Here is a 19,718-nt window from a genome sequence, read left to right on the forward strand (position 1 = left end):
CCAGATATGCAGCCGTGTTATGGCCCTCGTGTAAATTACTGGGGATACTTTTTTTGTGAATAATTGACCTGTAGTAAATAAACTGAAAGCTGATTATTCTCTGGTTCTCTGTAGTCTGAAATGCAGGAAAGCTTGATGGTGGGTTTTTAATTTTTCTCCCCATCATGGTTCTTTTTTTTATACAATCTAAGAACAAGCGCTGACTTTAGTTCAGATCCGCTAAGGTTTAAAATCACGTGCTTGATTTAATGGCAAAAGTTCCTTTGAAGGTCATGTGCCATAGAGATGCTTTATATTCATGCTGCTTTGCGTAATTGGCATTGCTCCATCAAGCCATGCAGACACAACAGGGTCAGCATGACATGGTAACGAATTTGAAGATTTAATTGGGGACAGAATTATGATGCGGTGTACCGGAGAAGGAGAACAGGAACTCACGGCAGAGATGAGGGAAGGGAAGAAGAGCTCATCTGAAAGACCTAGCAGTGCCTTGCCTATGTTGCAGCACTGTGTGAGAAGATCCTGATCTGACTGGTTATGATTTGTGTGCATGTGTCTCTGTGTCTAAATGGGTGTGCGTAGCCCCCCACACTCTATAGCATCTGGCTTTCATCTCCACTCTTCTCCCACTGTTTGTGAGCAGGAGGATTATTGAGAGGCAGAGAGGCTACCGAGCCCAGGCGTGTCGCAGTGAGCTCATGCTGTAGCTCTCTCCCCCCTCTCCCTCTCTCTTTCTCTATCTCGTGGTCTTGGTTGTTCACGTGTGTTTTCACCCCATGGTCTAGCGCTCCTCTGCGCCATGCTGCATCTCAAAATTTTATATTCAGCGCAAGGTGTCCCGCCCAGCAAAAATGAATATCCCCTTCACTTTATTTAGTTCTAAGGACAGATCGGACACCATCTCTTGGATGATATCTGATTTTAAAGAAATAGTTAGCAAAGGTTTTTGCTTGATAAGTTTTATTTGTCAAGGTGCTCCAGGGTCATTACTTTCCAGGCATTTTCTTGAGCATATAATGCGTTTACTAAGTCATTTGCCTTTTTTTACATGCTAAATAAACACAAAAGACATTTCAGTCACAGCAATTATTAGGATTAACAAATGGAGTGATCCAGAAAGTTCCTGGTGTCATCAAAGCATAGCTACAGCTGGTTGAAGGGGACCAAATCCATTGAAGAGGTGATTTGGTTCCATTTTACCAGCTTTAGCAAAGCATTGAGATTCGTTACACAAGACGGATTTGAAATCTCTCCATCAGCCATTGCGCTGGTTTGAAGGGCTTGACCGGACAGTCCAGCTTCCTGAAATCAGATGAGAACTCCTGTGGAAATATGTAACTTCATCATTATCCAGTAAGGCTAATAGAAACGAAGGAACTCCCTCTGAACACTGGCACAGGACGGGTTGCGTCGCAGTCATTTTATTGATGTCCCGCTGCATCTCAGCACCCTCACACCCTCTAGCAAGCGGTATTCCCGTTGCTGCCTCCTTTTCCTCCCCTCCAACAGTTTCTCAATCTTTTGCGAAGAAAGAAAAATTGCACCCAGAGAGGAAAAAAAAAGGATAATAATAATCTGTCGTGGTACACTTGAGTCACATGTCCGGGAGTCATGTAGCAATTACAGCTGCTGATGGATGGGGCCTGGTGTGGGCATAGTGCTGCTTAGTCTACAGAGATGTGCTGCTCACTCAGTAGCAGTTGTCACACTCTTAACTTTTACCAATATTGTCGTCCCGGGGTACATCGCAAAGCCTTGATAATTTTTCAGCTTAATTCAATTATGGAGAGTGCTGGAGCGGAAGCTCCTCTGAGACCGCTCCCATGCTGAAGTTAAAATAACAAACGCAGATATTCCAGCTTCCAGCAAGCATGTGGTTTCGACAGGTACTATCAAAGGAAATGATTGTGCTTTGTAATATTTCACTGGCACTCAGTACGCAAGAAAGGCCCAGGCGATGTTCTGGCGAATGTAAATAAAGTGACTGCGCTTCAGCAAAAAGGAAGCCTGTCTAACTGGACGTCTACCGTGCTTGTGTGTTTGGGGTCACTGCTGCTCGATATGGTGCTCGTTAAGCATGGATCGGTAAAGAGCTATTTACACCACCTATCCCCCTCCCCTTAGTAGACAGACACTTGCTGAAACATCCTGGGCAAATCTCTTCCCCCAAATACGCTCGGCCATAAGTGGGCAAAGGCCAGGGACAGCAGCTGAACATTTTATAATGTCAGCATCTGCTGTGGGTGTCAGTCATGCTGAGGTTGGGGGTGAGAAAAAAGAGAGGGATCACAGCTACACAGCTGACAGGAATGACCCATACAGCAAGCACTGCACAAAATTAGAAAGAGCAGTAGACAACAGAGGAGAGACTGGAGTGTCTGTGACAATTCAGAAAAATGGGCCACATTCTCTCTCAGGCCCAATCATGACCAAAGTTGTTGGCTCTTAATTTTATGGGAAAGATGTCCTTTATGTTCCCTGCCATTTTACGCTGATAAAAACAGCTTGCCGTAACAACCTATATTTAGTCACAGCAGCTTTTTCACCATATTTATACTCATAAATCAAGTATGACCTCAACCAGGGAAACAATGTAGAGCATTACAACGTAAAGTTTCATGTAGAAGTAGGTTGAAAATTTCAGCTCCTCTTTATAGTGGGAAATCAAGATCATATTCTGCTTTCTCTGTATTTACTGCATCTGCTGAACTTCTAAATATTTTACTTCCGTCTTCGCTCCTGTAAAATCAGTGATTTATAAACACTGGTGAAGCATTTTTACCAGTATTAGAGCATGACACACACTGCATGTCTGATGCCGGCAGAGAATAGCGTGCAGCCCCTGCCCTGTCCCCCTAACACCCATCCACTTTTTGTTGATGTGGGCGACAATCGAAATCAGCTGACGGTCGGACCTGACTGATCCTGCATTGTCACTTTTCCATGCCCTAATCTGACTGTTCTGTAGCACACCAAAGCATTTGGCAAGCCTTGCAAACGTGAACAATGGGGCCTGGAATCATAGACATAGTGGCTGGGGTATGCAGTGCTGCTGGAAGGGGTGGGGGGTGTGAGAGGGGGGTGGTGGGGGTCATTAATGGCCATGAATGGTGTGGTCAGCCATGTTGTCCTGCATTGTAGGGAAGCCGTAGGTTTATAGCCAGATACTCTACACCTTTTTGGAACTGTCAGCAAGTTCCAGAATTTTTTTCACATGCAAGAATCAAATACATTGTCCCCAGCTCACCTCCTTTTGTTGGGTTTGTAGGCAAGTGGAGGGACCTTTGGAAAAGATTATGGTATTAATCTTTGAGACTTGCTCTGACATACCAGTACCTCCATGGAAGTTGAGACTAAGTTGCAACTGGCAACAATTCAAGACTCATAATGCAACAAACTTAACCAATAATGAAGTAAGACGCTGTTCCAGTTGCTAGTTTTCTTTTGTAATATTGCTTGTTGATCATTACAGTGACTGGAAACTGCTCCCTCTGCAGATATACGATGTCATATACTTGGCAATTTGCACTTTGCTCCATAGAGTGTTAAACGTTACTTTAGCCATCCTCTGAAAAATTTTCACGTTGCATGCTAAACAACCAATTGCAGCAAGCATCCAGCAAATTGCTTCTTCTAAAGGAGGAGGGTGGTGATAAGGTCCTTCATAAGAAAATGTAACTTCCTCTAGCGCATATACTGCAGAAAATCCCACCCCCCCAATCATCTCGGCATACTTACGTTTATCAATCCTTGTAATGAAGAATGTTAATTCAGAGTAAAGTCCTAATTTGAGGATCAGCACCTGACCAAGAATACATACTTCTTTACATTCCATAGCTGTCATATGTTCATATGGGCACATAAAGAAGTATGTACACCAAGTAGGCAACTCCAAGGATAACACAATGCCCTTAGCTGTTTTGATCTATTCTGTTAGCATTTGATTTACAGTGCTTTTCTATAAACCAGTGTTTTATATTCTGCGAAAAAAAAACCAGCAGCTTGGCCCCCTCCCTCAAAACCCCATTACACAATGCAGTGGTATAATAACATACTATAGTGTAAGGTGAGTTTCAGTGGTGCTGTGCAAAAGAGGTACAGACTTGTTCTCACCCCAGAACCATCAGAACTGGCTGTTCTCCCCAGTACACATTTAGATGTGTTCAGGTCCACACAGTGCCGTCTGCTCCAGTGACCCTGGTTGTCCTCTAGAGATCTGAGAGAATCCATAGGGAATACAGAAAAGAACAACGCCCAGGACTTCATTTGCAAATAATTAAAAAAAAAAAAAAAAGGCAAAATAAAAGACACAGACGACAGCGTCCTTGCCATTTGGTCCCAGCACTCCTTAAGATCCTCGAAAGTTCACCACACCATCCTAACAGTAAAGGCACATTCTACAGTTCATAAACCTCCCATGCACGGCACACGTTTTGGCTTCTTCACGCAATCTCTTCCCTTACTTACTCACACCCCTTGACTTCCACTCTTCATCACCCGGCAGTTGTCTGTCTGACTGGACGTATGTCAGACTGGTTGCTGATGTTTGAAAACGAGGTTGATCCAAGTGGAACAGGAAGCTATTGTGAGTGGGATTTGGGCTTTAGGCACAGAGACCAGGCCAGAGGTCACATGCAAGGGCTAATGCCCACTCAGCACTTGTGGATTGGACTGGTTGTGCTGAATTTTTTTTTTTCTCGTTTCCTTTTTTTCTTTTTACGTCTCTCTTTTCTTTTAGTAGCTCTTGTTACTAATTTTAGCGGTGCCTTTTACGTCGTATTTATTCTAGAAGCAGCTTTTCAGCAGTGAAGCTAGATGCTAGAGATCAATGATGGTTTGAGTGGTGGTGTAAAATGTTCATCAGCTCTCTAATGAATCTTTGCTTTAGCTCCACACATTCCACAAGTCAACGCTGGCCCTCATACCACCCCCCACCCCCCACACAACCCCACCTCCATGAAGCCTGTCAAACCCCAGGCCTGTAGGAGAGGACAAGGGTGGAAAAATAGCAGAAAGGCACTTAGACATGCTATTCTGGGCCATGGTGAAAATCCTGGATGAGTTTTAGTGCTTCACAGGGTTAGATATGTTGGCGTGGCATGACTGAACTGAGCAGCTAACGGTTGGATGCCTTGTGACGCCACAGTGTTAGAAAGGTTTGGAATTAAGAGGGAGACCAAGGTGTTAAAATGTGACGTCCTGTTTAGGAAATGTCACAGAGATCCGAGAGATCTGAGGAGCGGAGTGAATGAGGGAGGTTTTCTTTCAGGTTATGGCCACATGCCATGGACTCAAGTGAGGAAGAGGGGTGTTTGCTCCCTAACATGCAGCAGGGGAGGTGGCACTGCAGCACAATTGCCCTGCCCCTGCCTAGCGATTAGAGAGCATGCAGAGAGTCACACTGTGAAAGTGGGTTATTATCCTGGGTGTCATGGGTTCAACGACTGACACATATAACCAAAAGCCGCCCTGTCAACTCACCTCGCCCTCCCTGCTCCCTCCCAACTAGAGAATTAATACGGCACCACAGCTGTTTTCTGTCAATCTGTCCTTACACCACTCATTCTTATCTAAAGCTCACATCCCACCACAATGTGTCCATCAGCATCTATCCAGATAATATGCATCTTTTCCTCCCTACCGTGATCAGAAACTGTCCAGAAACTCCAAAAATGTTCCAGAAAATGAAAGGTGACTGCCACAAAAAAAAGGCAAGGCAAGGTGTGTGACTGTCCCAGCGGAGAACTGTATTCCATTTGGAAGTATCTCAAAGTGGAAAGGTCCAAGCCATTTTTAGAGACGTAGAGATTTTTTTTTAAAAGAAGGAAAAAGTAGAAAAAGAAGAAAGATCCACAGAATAGTGGGTTTGAGTTAACAAGTCTGTCATTAGATAGAAGTAATGCTGCAGCCATGAGGGGCTAATGAGCCAGAGAGTGCTGTGCTGCAGCAGCTTGCTGCCTGGACAGCACTGGAATTGCGTGAGGTGGGAGGGGGGTGGGAGGAGGAGGAGGAGGAGTATGAAAGAAGAGCGAGTGAGTACACAAGCTAGCAAATCCATGTGGATGGTTGCAACTTCCCATAGTTACACCTTCACCTGCTTCCACACCGTCTTTCCTGAGAGAGGTTGTTCCTGCGAGTTGAGACGGGAAGCCCCCTGTCGCCTTCCCTGAGGTGCTGTCGGAGAAGTACTTCTTTTTCTTCCGAGTGCACTGCTGCAGAACAGTAAATTCCACTCCCCCTTTTGCCGACCATGCTGCACGTACATACGCAGCACCCGGCTGATGAGCCATGTGGTTTCTTCCGCTGCACGTCCGGAGGCAAGAGAAAGAGGCAGTGACGGAAAGGCGGAAGACCTCAGCGTAGACCGTCCGGGTCTGGTTGGTTAGGGTAAAGTCTTGTCCGGAGAGAGGAGGGCTTGAGGGAGCATATATTACTTGTCAGCAGAGTTTCCCTCCACTCAGTGCTCCTCCCTTTTTTTCCTCCTCTTTTTCGAGTGTGTGAAGAGCCATAACGACCTCCGGAGTTCTCCAGCTGCTGCAGCCATCGCATGCCGACTCGCTGAATCAGCTGCTCTAACCGGGGGGTGGGGTTGGGGGGGAGGTAGTGAGAGAGTGTGGTAGAGAGAGGCAGTGTGCAAGTCTGCAAGAGGGAGGGGAGGGGAGCAGAGCGTTTGAGCTGGAGAGAGAAGGCACCCTTACCTTTAGGAGGGGAGGATAGGCATCATGCTGACACGAGGAGCTGCCACTGCTGCTCTGAAACCCAGCAGATAACTGCAGCACTTTCCCTTCTCCCATCTCTCTCATGCGTGTGTTCAGGGCAGGTTCAAGACAGTTACAGAAACACGGCTATGCTCAAGAATAGCTTAGTTGAGACATTCTCTTCTTTATCTCAGTTTACAGAGACTATTTTTTCCATTTGACGTTTGCTTCGAATATTTCTGTAAAACTGCGTTTTCTGTTGTGAGCGGCTTTTTTTTTACAACACTGATCTGTCTTTTTATTTGGGGTGTAGCACATCCATCTGGCTGATGCATCTTTACCTCCTCATTTTATATATAGTGGACTTTTTTCTTGTGAAAAATCATTCCCTAATTAAACAGAGAATTTGGCCTGTCCTCAGAACGCTGTCTTTTGTAGGACTGAGGTCAAAGAGCAAGTGCCAATAGTGAAAAGCAGGCCAACGTCAGTGTCCCCTTTCCGCAGAGCAGAGAAGTAAGCCATTAGCACTTTACAGCCAGGAAAGCATTTGAAAAACGCTCACATCAGTCACTAGGCTCCTCTCCTCTGTCTCGTTCACCTCCCTGTGACCATATTTAGTCAACCAGTGCAAAAAATAACCCCCCTCTTCACCCTCCAAGGCAGTCTCCCCCTCCCTGCCGCCACACAGATGCATGCACAAGCTCCGGGAAGCCTCCCATCCAACTATTGATTGTGCATCCTGCAAGACGAGCAGCTATCCTGTGTTAGCGCAGGACCTCCTTGCCTGGCTGCCATTCGCTGCTCTATTTTTAGTACTGCCAAATAAAGTGGTCTCTCGTGGTCCCACTTGTATTTCCCTTCACTCCTTTCCCCTCCCTGCATTTCTCAATGCTCACCCCCACCCACAATTTTTTTTATTGCATCTTTTGAACTGCCCCCCTCCCTGATCTCTTGATTCCCCTTTTAAATAGCACTGGAACTATGCTGCATATGGTACAGTAGATCTTCCCTCTGCTAACTTCTATACTTAGTAACATACTCAGTTGGTGCGAAAGAGTGAGAAGGAAGGCTAACAGCAATTGAGGACTTGTAGTTGAGGGCAATGTGGCTCAGACTTGTTACTTTGCCAAAGATAGTTCAGCTATTGTCTTTTCCAGCAACTTGTACACGGCATACAATTTATCTCAGTCCTGGGCCACTCACAAATGTTACCTCAAGGGTACAGATTGTATTCACTCCTTCTGAGCTTTTATTCATTTTCATGTGCTACATTCTGGCTTCTTGATACACAGCCACGAAAATATCTGTTTTATTAGAAAGTCCTGTCGCAGAGCTTAACTCCCAGTTTTAGCAGCTAGCAGAGTTCTGGTTTTATTTTTTAATTCTCACTGTCTTTTCATCTGTTGTAGCAGCCTGCTGCCTTCTGTAATAATGTAGCTCTCATGCTCTCACAGCTAACTAACACCAACAATGGTCATTTACACTGTTGAAGGCACTAACTAATCTCTCAAAGTAATGTTTTCCCACAACTTAGCGTAATGTCCCTGTTAAATAATGGTATGATGCTTCAAGTAGTAGTTGACCTAAGGATATTCTTGATTTTCCTCCTTTGGCACTTTATATAATGCTGGACTAGCACCTGCATAAAGCTTAGTTGTATGAGCACATGATAACTTATTTAAAGAAGAGAAAAAGGTAAAAAATGAATTCAAAAGCATGTTCAGAATAAGCAGTGAGTTCAGCTTATTCTCCTATGACTTTTTAAAGATTTTTTTTAGTGTTATATTACTCAGTATACATAGCAATTAATTTTGTGGATGCTTCTTTATTTTTATTTTACCTAAGACTTTTATCTTAATACAATTCTTTTCTTATTGTATAAATTGCACTTCAATGAATGCATAGTGTCTGATGTATTGTTATTCAATTCCCCTGTATTTATGAGTCTTACAAGGATTGACTATTTGCCAGGTGTAATGCACAACGCTGACTAATGCTTGCCCTCAAGGCTCAGACCACCGCTGAACACGGGCATTAGAAATGCAGCATTTCCACCAGCCTTATCAATTTAGGTGAGAACTTGTTCAATCGTGAATGCTTTAGGTAGTATGGATAGTACGGCCTGTATCGAGTGGAACACCAGTGATATTAGCGCGCATGTAAGACATTAATTCTATATTTCCTTCATTCATTTCCGGTAACTGTTTTATCCTGTTCAGTCTCGCGGTGGATCCGGCATGCGTTTAAGACGCCCATAAGTTAATATCAGATATTTAAAGTGGAGGGACATGTAGTCCCTGTTCTGGAATATCAATTTGGACTTAATGTTGTAATTTTGTATTTATTTTTCAAAAAGCCCAAGATGGAGAAAATGAATGTGTTGTATTTAAGTAATAATTGCACAAACTGCACTTGGTAAAAAGTCCAAACTTCTTAATAAACAGAGCATTCAAATAATATCTGAATTTAGTTTAGTATCACGGCAATGTGGCCTGACTGGGAGTTAGTAAGAATGCAGGCAAAGTTGTTCAGTATTAGCATAATACATTTTGAGAAATTGTCTGGTATCTAATTACTGCAAGTTTTAGTATGTGTTTTTTTTTTTTTTTTTTTTTCTGTCTCAGTGTGTATATAAAAATTTCGTAATATCTCATTAAAACAAATTGTATTGGTCTTCTTTTTTTCTTTCTGAAGCTGATCATTTCAGCAGATATTGTTTTATAATTAGCAACAAGAAGAGCACATAATATTTCAACAAGAGCGAACTTACGATTTTTAAGGCTGGCACAGGACAGATTAAGATGCCGTTCGTTAGTCGGAGATGGAATGAAGCTATCGAAATACTATCATCAATATAATCTTGGTAGCATATTATACTTTTTAAATCAGTATTCATACATGTGACTATCTATATCTGTCTGTAAAAACGGTATCGTGCAATGACTGGGCTTGGACTTCAGTACAAGGAAAAGCTCCCACAGGCATTTCTTCTCAATTTGGAAACGCACCGAGTAAGTACTAAGATCAGGTACCATTGTAACAAAAAATCTCATCAATCACATCAATACTTGTCTGCTGGGGGTTGAAAAGGTGAATGGTCATGATTTGTGAAAGTTTCAAACAGGGTTTTTAATTACCCACACCCTCAGGGTGCAAGAGACAAATGAGTTTCTTAATGTTATTGGTTGCTGATTCATATTGACATAGCTGTTAAGACTGAGTACACTTGCTTTTGTTTTTTTCCCTCAAGCAAACCCCTGTAGGGTGGCGAGTGTTTACGACATTGCTGTGAAAAGTATATAGAGAAACTAAGGCAGCAGTCTTGACTCTTGAAAACCATGAGGTGAGGTGGTTTTAAAATGCTTATTATTGACATTGCCCTTTTGCTTTTATATTGGTATGCCACTTTCAGAACTCTCTTCACTGCAAGGACTGTAACTCAGAAGCGTGTGTGAAACGATTCTGCAAGTGCTTGCTCGATACACTTGGTTTGAAAAGTACATTTTCTATCCGTTTTTCTCTCTCTCTCTCCCTCCTCCTCCACCCCTTAAGCGTTCCATCATTGGGGAGGCTAAAGCTGCTGAGCGGCAGACAGCATAAAAGTGATTTACAGAGGGCCGACCCGAGTGCTGTTGGGGGAAGCCTGTGGCAGCCGGTCTCTGAGCCCCTGGCCATTGTTCCACTCTGCCCCTTTGCGGCAGTAGCTGCACCCCACTCTGATCTCTCACCTCAGTTTACTGTCTTTCTAGAAATGAGGAGTATGTTGCAAGAAACACTCTTGAATACTGAGGCTGCTCTGTACTTCTTTTTTTTTTATGTGCATTGATTTAATTTGGTTGCTTTTGTTTGAGGCAGCGAAGGGATGATAAATGTTAGTTCCCAAAGGTGCTTAAATGCCTTTTCAGAATTTGTCTTGAGGTGTGCAGTATATAGGTCTCTGAGGTTTTTATTTATTTATTTATTTTATTGTTGGGCTCTGTGGAATCATACGGAGCATGCTTGACGTGAAAAAGAACGTACATAAGTGTCAGCGTTTTCATGTCAGCACTTTCATTCATACTGATGAGTCCAGTTTTATCAGCCAGCCCCTAAAATAGAGCTTGCAAATAAGTGGTTACTATATTTATTTAGTTTTTTTTTTCTTCTTTTCAAGGTATGAAATCAGCACATATAGAGCAACAGACTGTTTAGATTAATGACTGTGTGAGTTGTATATGAATACACCGTATTGTGAAAATGAAACTCTCAGTACAGTGAGCTCAAAACTGTTCCTGTATTTAACATACACATTTCACCACTAAGCTAAACCACAAGCTGCTTTTCTGGTGTCGTCACTCTCTTTAAAATGGAGCAAGAGATTTGGAGTATGCACATTTCGACCTTTCCCCTACAGGCATGCATCCACCACCACTAGGACAAAGGACTGATCAATGGAGCCAGTACGCCAACGGACAATCTGACACGGCTCCCTAGTGCCCAATCAAAGTGCTTGTACTTCCTTTTGGGGTGGGTCACGCTGTGACTTCCTGCCAATAGTGTCACTAGTCAGTGTTGTAATACCCAGAGACGTGGCTGCAGGCAAGGTTGAAGTTGAACTGAGTGAGAGGTGGAAAGATAGTTCTGAGAGAATGAACAGAAATATTTCTCCTGTGTCAAAGTCTGCACAAATCTGCATCAAAGATAGACTCTTGTCAGTTCTGTTTGACAAAACTGTTGTATTCAAAATAATGATTTTTTTTTCCAAGCAAATCAGCTATTGATTTTAGCTGTTAGTCTGAGTTCAGAATTTAAAATATAATAATTTCAGCATTTTGATTCAGGTCTCTGTTGATGTAGTAATTTATGAAAATGTTTTTTTTTTACGTAGTGTTTTAGTTTTAATCCCTGTTAGTTTTTGTGTAATGTGTGTAATGAAAATCTTTGGTAGGGTTTTGTAAATATCCCCTTTTTCATCATGTGAATGGATTAACAAACTCCGATGGTACACAGTTAACTGTGGGAAAATCAGAACCAATGTTGAACGCTAATGATTTTTAAGCTTGTTGTTTCCCCATGGCCACAGCCACATCAGTTTTTTCTCAAACTGGAAAGAGGTGAAAAAAATTAATAAAAATGTTAAGTCTCATTTGCACCGGTTTGTAAATATTTATAATTTAGCATTTTGCAACATTTTAATAAATGAATCTAGGCTAATGCTGAGCAAGGTTTTTATGGGATGTGTGTTCACGGTCTCTAGTGCAATTAGTCCCATTCTCCTCCATTAAGATAAGGTTGGCAATATTATTTTGTCAATTCCAAAACAGAATTCAGAAGTTTATGGAGGTGTTTTGCCTTTAACTCTTGACACTTATGGCTGAAAACTTTATTACGATAAGAAAGCACACAGTTTTATTACCTCTACATTGGAGAGTGAACCAAACCAAAAAGTGAAGACCACCTTTCTGCTGAGGTGAACTGAACTTAGCCACCTCCAGTAAACAGTTTGGAGTTGAAGTGATTTAAGGGCTGAGATTTATAGCCTTGCTATACATCAGCAATGCCTCTTCCATTCCACCCTCGTCGACTGAGCAGCAGCCAGCCACCGATCGAAGACCTGAGTCCCAAGCATTGAATTCTCTATCACATGAAGACAATAATTCTTTACTTTGCCTTTCTCTCATGTGTTATGTCCTTCAGGTTTAAGAGAGTTTTACAGTGCTGGTCCATTGGGTCGTGTGGTACAGCATGGTGTGGTTGTACACCTGAAACTACATTGTGTTGTCACTTCCAATGTCAGGTGTCATACCCCTGAGCCCCTATACTAAATTACTCTCCGGGATACCAAGCATATCGATCCAGAGTGTATAGGTGGAGCTAGAAATGCTGACCTTTGATAGGTCTCCTCATAATGTACAATTACAATCACACTGATGATTTTTTTCAGTTTGATACTAACTAAGGTGGATTGGCGACTCGGTGTCCATGGGTATGAGTGAATTTGTAAGTGTGTGTCACCCTGTGAAAGACTGGCGCCCCCTCCAGGGTGTATTTCTGCCTTGCGCCCAGTGATACCTGGTAGTCTCTGGACCCACCACGACCCTGAACTGGATAAGCGCTTACGAATAATGAATGATATTACCGAAATTCTGTGAAGCTACTTTGTGACAACATCACTTGTAAAAAGCGCTACACAAATTGATTTGATTTGATATTAAATACGTTATCTGTGTAGGAAATATTCTGTGATATTATTTTCTATGGTTCATTGAAATTTGTTGCTGTGAGAGCCAAGCAGTTTTAAAAGGCACAAGCCTTTTAACAGCATGCCTGGAGGAACAGAGTATATATAATTGGGTCATGGATATTACTGTGCCATTGGGTCCCTCGTTGACTCGGAACGATTTGTGTAAGAAGGACATATCTGTAATGCTAAGTGAATGCATTGTTAAAGTGAGGTGTCATGCAGGCTGCTCTTCTCCACTGACCTTGTGCCTTTGCCAGCCTAAGAATACAAACTCTCACACTGATCATGGTGTAGACTGCTCAGTGGCAACATCCACCTCTTTAGAAATTCAAAGGTGGCACCCACGTTTTATGCTAATACTGTTAAATCAAAGCACACACCCACTGGAACAATGATGATGAATGCAGAGGAAGGTCACATTGAAGAGAAAATTATGCAAGCCACGACTCATAACAAACCACTCTTTATTAGGTTGCTACCAATGCCCCTCCTTGGCCCTTTTGTAAACGCCCCCACTCCGATATACTCCTGAAAACTATATGTATATGTCTCTTGTATGTACTTAATAAAGGAGCAGTCACTTCACAATCTGTGTCTCCTTTTTAAAAATCTTAAGCCCAACCTTACTAAAGTGTCAGTGTAAAAAATTAGGTGCCACAGTGATATCTTTGACAACCATTTGAATCAGTTTGTGGTTTGGAGCAAAATGTATGTTCATCTGACCTTGAGACGAAACAGATGTCTTGACAAACTGTTATGATAGTTTGAATAACAGTGTGAGTCCTGGTGTTTGTAACAAGCTGCTTTTAATGGGGAGAAGCAGACCCTGTCCAAACATTTCTTTGCTGCGTGCATCATCACTAAGGTCAAAATGTTGGGTATAGTTGTAGCACGGCTGTGACGTGCCCATTTTTGATGCGATTGTCTCGGGAGAAGAATGCGCCTCTCTCATAATTATTACCCTCCCAGCTGCCTAGAAGAGGTCACTTGACCACCGCAAAGATAGCACTACATCACGCGGCTTTAGCGCTAACCTCTCAACGGCAGCGAGCTCCCACTCTGTGACAAATTACCGTACGGCTGCACAAGACAACAGGCCGCCGGTGCTCTCCTGAGGGACCCTCGCATCTCGCAGAGTGACCCAGTTCCATCATGCCTCTCCTTCACCTCACTTCCCTCTTCCCTCCTTTTTCTTCTCCCCTCTAGTTCTGCATTGACGGCCTCTTAAGCCTCCTAGTTCCCCTGTCGGTGAATCCCTTAAACCTTGTTCCACCCAGCCCCATCTTTGCTCAACTCTTGTCAAATCGATATCAGAATGCTGGAAAAAATGGTACCTCTGTAAATAAATAAATTTCCAAGCCAAGCATAATTTCCTTGAAGATCTTAAAGGCGGGGCTTGACTCAAAATCCTGCAAATCCTGCTCCTTTTGAACTCCTGTCCGACAGACAAGCTAACTGCAATGCAGCAGTGCCAGCAAGCTGAATTAATATTAATGCCTGCCTATTTCTACCAGCCTGGCAGGGAGCCTGTCAATCCGCCCTGTTATTGGAGGGGCCATCCGTTCATCCAGGCTAATGCCAGGCTAGCCTTGCTCCACAGACATGTGGCCAGTGCTCACGGTTGCAGTACCAAGCGATCAGCCACTTTTATTTATGTTGTTCCCCGAAACGCAAGGCTTTGACTAAAGCGGTGAACTTCAAGTACACCAGCTCTCATAAGCCTGCTGCCCCTCTGGAGAAAATTAACCTACTGGGTGTCAACAGACTCCAAGGGGATAAGCATTTTTTATTTATTTTTTTCCCTTTGCCCAGTGTTAATTGGGGAAATTGCTTTGTACATATATGTGTGGTCTTCATTGAACTGTTTTGTTGTTCGGTCTGCTAATGCTCTGCTTTCTGCCATGGAAACTAGAGGAGGACAGGATGAGGACCAGGGTTGATACGACAGATTTTCCTATATGGCTTTAGGCTATGTGCGTTTTTGTGTACAACATGTACACACTGCAGTACAGCTGCTTGGCTCTGCAGCCCTCAGAGTGTGTACAGTGCTGCTGGTATTCATTCTCTCTCTCTCACTCTCTCTCTCACACTCAAAAAAAAAAAAAAAAAAAAAAAAACACCATATACTGGCTTTTGCAGAATCCACCCTGTAGCTAAAGCACAACTCCAGAGGCTGCTCAACTCTACTACCTGCCTCATCACTAGCATTATATTGATCTGCTTGCTCTACACGTTCATGTTTTTTTTTTTTTCTCCTCATCTTGTCCTCCCCTCCTGCTCACCTCTCTGGACATCTTGATCTGGCTTAAGTGTTAGTTTAAGGCTGAAAAAAAAATCCATCTTTCCAGCATTTGCTGTATGGTAGCTTTCACTACAGACACACACACACACACACACATTCACTGTCTAAATTTCATGCTTGGGTTTATGACACACCCCCCTTTCATTTTATAAGTATGCTTGAATCATATTACATATCCGAAGTAATGGTATCAAAGTACTGTAGTTATTTCATATCTGTGAAAGAAATTGTAGTAATATTCTGGTGTTTATTATATAATATCTGTCTATTAATTTGTCCATTTTCCGAGGATTGAGCAGTTTTTTGAGGCATACCGTGTTTTTTACATACAGCCAACATACACCTGACATACTAAACTAAAATACTAGAGTATAGCTTTAACGTGACGTAGTGTGAGCGCCAGCTTCCTTCTCCCTACCCCGGGGGCTGTAGTTCTCATTCTTGCTCCCATACCTGCTTTTTACTTATTTATGTACTTACTCACTTTTACTAAATCCCCGTTCTCCAGTTGTAAGAGATCCTCTTTCTCATCTCTCTCGTCAGGTGCTCCAGGCTCGTCTTGCATCTCCCATTACAAGGTGCTGCTGTGCAGATTCCCATACAGCTTTGAGCCATACACTCTGCCCCTAGCATCTGATCTGGGGTCAGGCTCTGCATTTTGCTTGTAATAGAGAGGATCTGGGAGGAGATTTAGAAAGCTGATCCCAGACTCGATCACCTTCCCTGCAGAGTCTCACACACTTGCTTCCTGGGGCACTGTACCCTCCATATAACCTTCAAATCCTGCACAGCAAACACTCCATTAACAAGGCCTGATTTCAGGTCATAGAAATCAGCAGCATTGTCGGAATAGGCTTTATGTTTAAAGTTTCTGCCTTTTTAATTATACACCATTTGTTCTGAATTTTAGAAGACGTCAAGAAAATATGCATTTAGCTTTTAATCAGTTTTTCCAGGTTTTGTTCGAATGCAGTGCATTTCTATCTTCAAGGAAAAACATAAATCTGTTGAAATATTAAAAGAAAATCATGACGACAATCAGAAATGTAAGAGTAGAATAAAATGGAAGCTGCCTGTCTTTGTCTTGCATAAACCCTTTGGTTGACTGTATAAATTAAAAGGTGTATGTTAGATATACTGTATTTTTAACCCCATCCCCTTTTCTTGTTTTCCTCTTTTACCTTTCCTCTTTCTCATATTTATAGTGCCATGCGTGTGCTGTTGTCTAAGCTGCCCAGGCCCTGGATAGTGGATGAGAAGAAGGACGATGGGTACACTGCCCTTCATCTGGCCGCTCTGAACAATCACGTAGAGGTAGCAGAGCTCTTAGTCCACCAGGTAGGCCCTGAAATAGAAACACACATTCTCATTCATGCCTTATTACCCACCCTGCAGCACCAGTAATCCAGCAGGTTTACTCAATCCCTTTTGAAGTGTGAAAGCACTTGTGCGCATATAATGGTCAGCATTAGTTAAGGCTGGTAATTGATCCAGTTAGGGTAATTACAGTTTTACAAGGGCTCTTTTGGGTAAGTCTCATCGCACTCGAGCGATTTACTGAGTCACATACAAGGTACAGCTGAACGAGTGAACAATCTGCTGAAAAGAGCTTTTAGCTCTGTTTAACCCGATGAACCTGATGGGCACCTAGGAGATAAATAAATAAATAAATAACCAAGCCTCTGATTTAATTCTGCCTCCAGTTTAGGTAAACCCAGTTGGCAACAGTCAATTTGTGTTTCGATTTACAGTAAACATTTAATTTGGCATCAAAGAAAATAATAAATTTTATTACAATAATAATTTAAATGTCATATTTATTTTGCATATTTGTGAATCTAGACAATGCATGTTATTTTTAATGAGCTGCAATTATTTATCAAGTTAAAACCTCACATTAGGCAACATTGATCAGTCCATTTGCTTATCCTACGTGTTTGCTTTTTTTTTTTTTTTTTTTTTTCCTCCCCTTCTTTCAAATGGCTGAGTGTTTCCCAGCAGCCCACCGTAGTGCAGTAGTGCGTTTTTCTGCCTCAGCATTGTGTCACAGCTCAGTGATGCTGCCATTGCAGCTCTCCAGCAGCAGTAGCAGCACGAGGCTCCGGTTGACTCTGTTGTCTGCTCGCTGCTGTGGAGAGAGGGGCTTCACACCAGTGACTTTAGCCTCCGCCGCTGAGCCGCAGTAGGAGCTGCACTGCAGCAGTGCAGGGAGCCTGTGTTGCTAAGGGGTTTCATCCAGGGAATATCTGAATACAAATTACTATTACTGCCCAATAGCTCGTCTTTCTCAACACAGCCGGAGGGAAAAGGGTTTGTAAGGTGCATGATGAAAGATAAGATTTGTATGTTGTCAAAAAAAAAAAAAAAAAAAAGAAAGGTTTCAGAGTGTGTGTGTGTGTGTGTGTGCACACGGATCATATGTTCATTTCAACATCCTTTTTGTCTGTTAAAGGTCAGCAGTATCCAGAAAAGATTATTGAGGAAAGGTTTCATGAGTTAAGTCCCTGACTAACTGTTTGTTTGGGTTAATTTAGTAAGATTGAAAGGCACTGCTAAATACACCGAATACACAGTATTCACAGTGCCTCTCTAAATCACTTTAGAAGTGCTACGTATACACCGAGTCGAAAGCACATTTGTATATTTTGTATTTTTCCTCAGGTTTGTGCAGCAAGTACATAGATATTGTAGAAAACAAGTTATCTTTGTTAAAATCTCTACTTTCGACTTCAGATAAAAGTGTGCCACTTTAAAACTGCAGCTTTGTATTGGCCCGAACATAAGCACATGCTTTGAGTTTCCACTGATTATAATCAATTTTAAAATCCCCAAATATTCCATTGATGTATTTTTACTTCCATCCTATTTACACAGAGTTGCATATTTTATTACCGAGTCCATTGGTAGTGGATCCATGCTTATGCCATCTCACTAATGGGGTTTGATTGAAAGTATTTTGTAGCGTGAGAGAGCTGACGTCCAGACAGAACACACTCAGCCAAATGTGATTAAGTGCTGCAGGCTAAATCTTTGTCTCTGCCATTCTCCCTTCCAGGGAAGTGCCAGTCTGGACATTCAGAACGTGAACCAGCAGACAGCATTGCACTTGGCCGTGGAGCGGCAGCACACGCAGATCGTGCGGGTAGGCATTTTTTCTTTTTTACATTTCACCCTTCCTCTCCTCCTCCCGCTCCTGATCGTGAAGCAGCTGCATTTGTAGAGGTGTAAATATCTGATCTTACTTAAGTTTGAATTCACTCACTTGAGAGTTAAAATAGTGAGCCACTGGCAATAAAACTATGCATCAATTATTATTATTATTATTATTATTATTATTATTATTTTTATAATTATTATTTTTTTAAAATCATCCCAATAATATTTTATACCTCTACACATCTCTCTGTCCTCCTCCTACTCATGCTCAGGCACATTTGAGAGGTAAACCTTCAATAAGCACAGCATCATGCAGCAGAATTGGCCCTTTTCATTCATTAATTCAGTCCCGAGTTGTTGGAGATGAGTGGATTTGGGAAGTTGAGGAAAGATTCCATGAGTGCCATCTTGTGGATTTGTAGAAGCTTTGCACCTCTTTTTTTCAGCTGAGTAGATGAGCTTGCATTCTTTAGTTAGAGTAATCCTTTAGAATGATCATTTTAAAGACACCAAAGCATGACTATGGACATGTTTGCGAAGCCTAGACAAGATGTTGTTTAAATATTTCCCAGCCGTTGTGTCTTGTTTCTCCTCTTTCAAGTGTTTCATTAATGGCCTGCATTTCACATTTGTACAGTCCTACTGAGGAAAGCGCACCACGTTTATTGTCTCGAGTACGGCTACCACATTCTGAGCTACCTGTAAACACAGTCGTATAGAATTCACATTTATTGAAGCTAATTTTCACTACATTCATTACATTCCAAATGAAGAATATTTCAGCCCCCTCCAGGGAGTGTTCCTGCCTTGCCCCAGTGATTCTGACTGGGCTCCGGACCCAGCGCGAGCCTGAACTGGATAAACGGTTCCAGACGATGAATGAAGAAAATTTCAGTCCCACCCAACCACATCACTGCAAAGTTACCATTGTGGAAATAAAAGGTTTTGACCAACAATATGGCCTCTGTGTTGATGTCTAGCTGCTGGTGAGAGCGGAAGCCAAACTGGATGTTCAGGACAAAGATGGGGACACACCACTGCATGAGGCCCTGCGTCATCACACACTGTCCCAGCTCCGGCAGCTCCAGGACATGCAGGACGTCAGCAAAGTGGAACCCTGGGAGCCCTCCAAAAACACGGTATGCACACATTTCAGCTTCAGTCAAAGTGCTGCAGGAGTGTTAACAAAACGTTCATAGTGATATATTTGGTACTGTATTTACCAGTCAACACGACAGAAACGGAGTACAATGGGTATTTTGTAGAAGAGGAAATTCTTGTGTCTCTCTGAAAGCTGTAATTCTTATTTTAAGTTGGATTATATAGAATCACAGAGCCG

At 42.5% G+C, this 19,718-nt stretch overlaps 1 protein-coding gene across 6 annotated transcripts in view; it reads left to right on the forward strand.

Annotated features, from left to right (window-relative positions):
* LOC136675582 (E3 ubiquitin-protein ligase mib1-like) overlaps positions 1–19,718 on the forward strand; it is a 53,476-nt gene that overhangs the window by 22,891 nt on the left and 10,867 nt on the right. For all 6 annotated transcript variants that reach the window (XM_066652208.1, XM_066652207.1, XM_066652209.1 and 3 more), the window contains exons 14-16: positions 16,429–16,561; positions 18,279–18,365; positions 19,360–19,518. In XM_066652208.1, the coding sequence (XP_066508305.1) occupies positions 16,429–16,561; positions 18,279–18,365; positions 19,360–19,518 (379 nt within the window). The remainder of the gene's footprint in view (positions 1–16,428; positions 16,562–18,278; positions 18,366–19,359; positions 19,519–19,718) is intronic.

Source organism: Hoplias malabaricus, chromosome X1, assembly GCF_029633855.1.
Source record: "Hoplias malabaricus isolate fHopMal1 chromosome X1, fHopMal1.hap1, whole genome shotgun sequence".
NCBI classification, from domain to species: domain Eukaryota; kingdom Metazoa; phylum Chordata; class Actinopteri; order Characiformes; family Erythrinidae; genus Hoplias; species Hoplias malabaricus.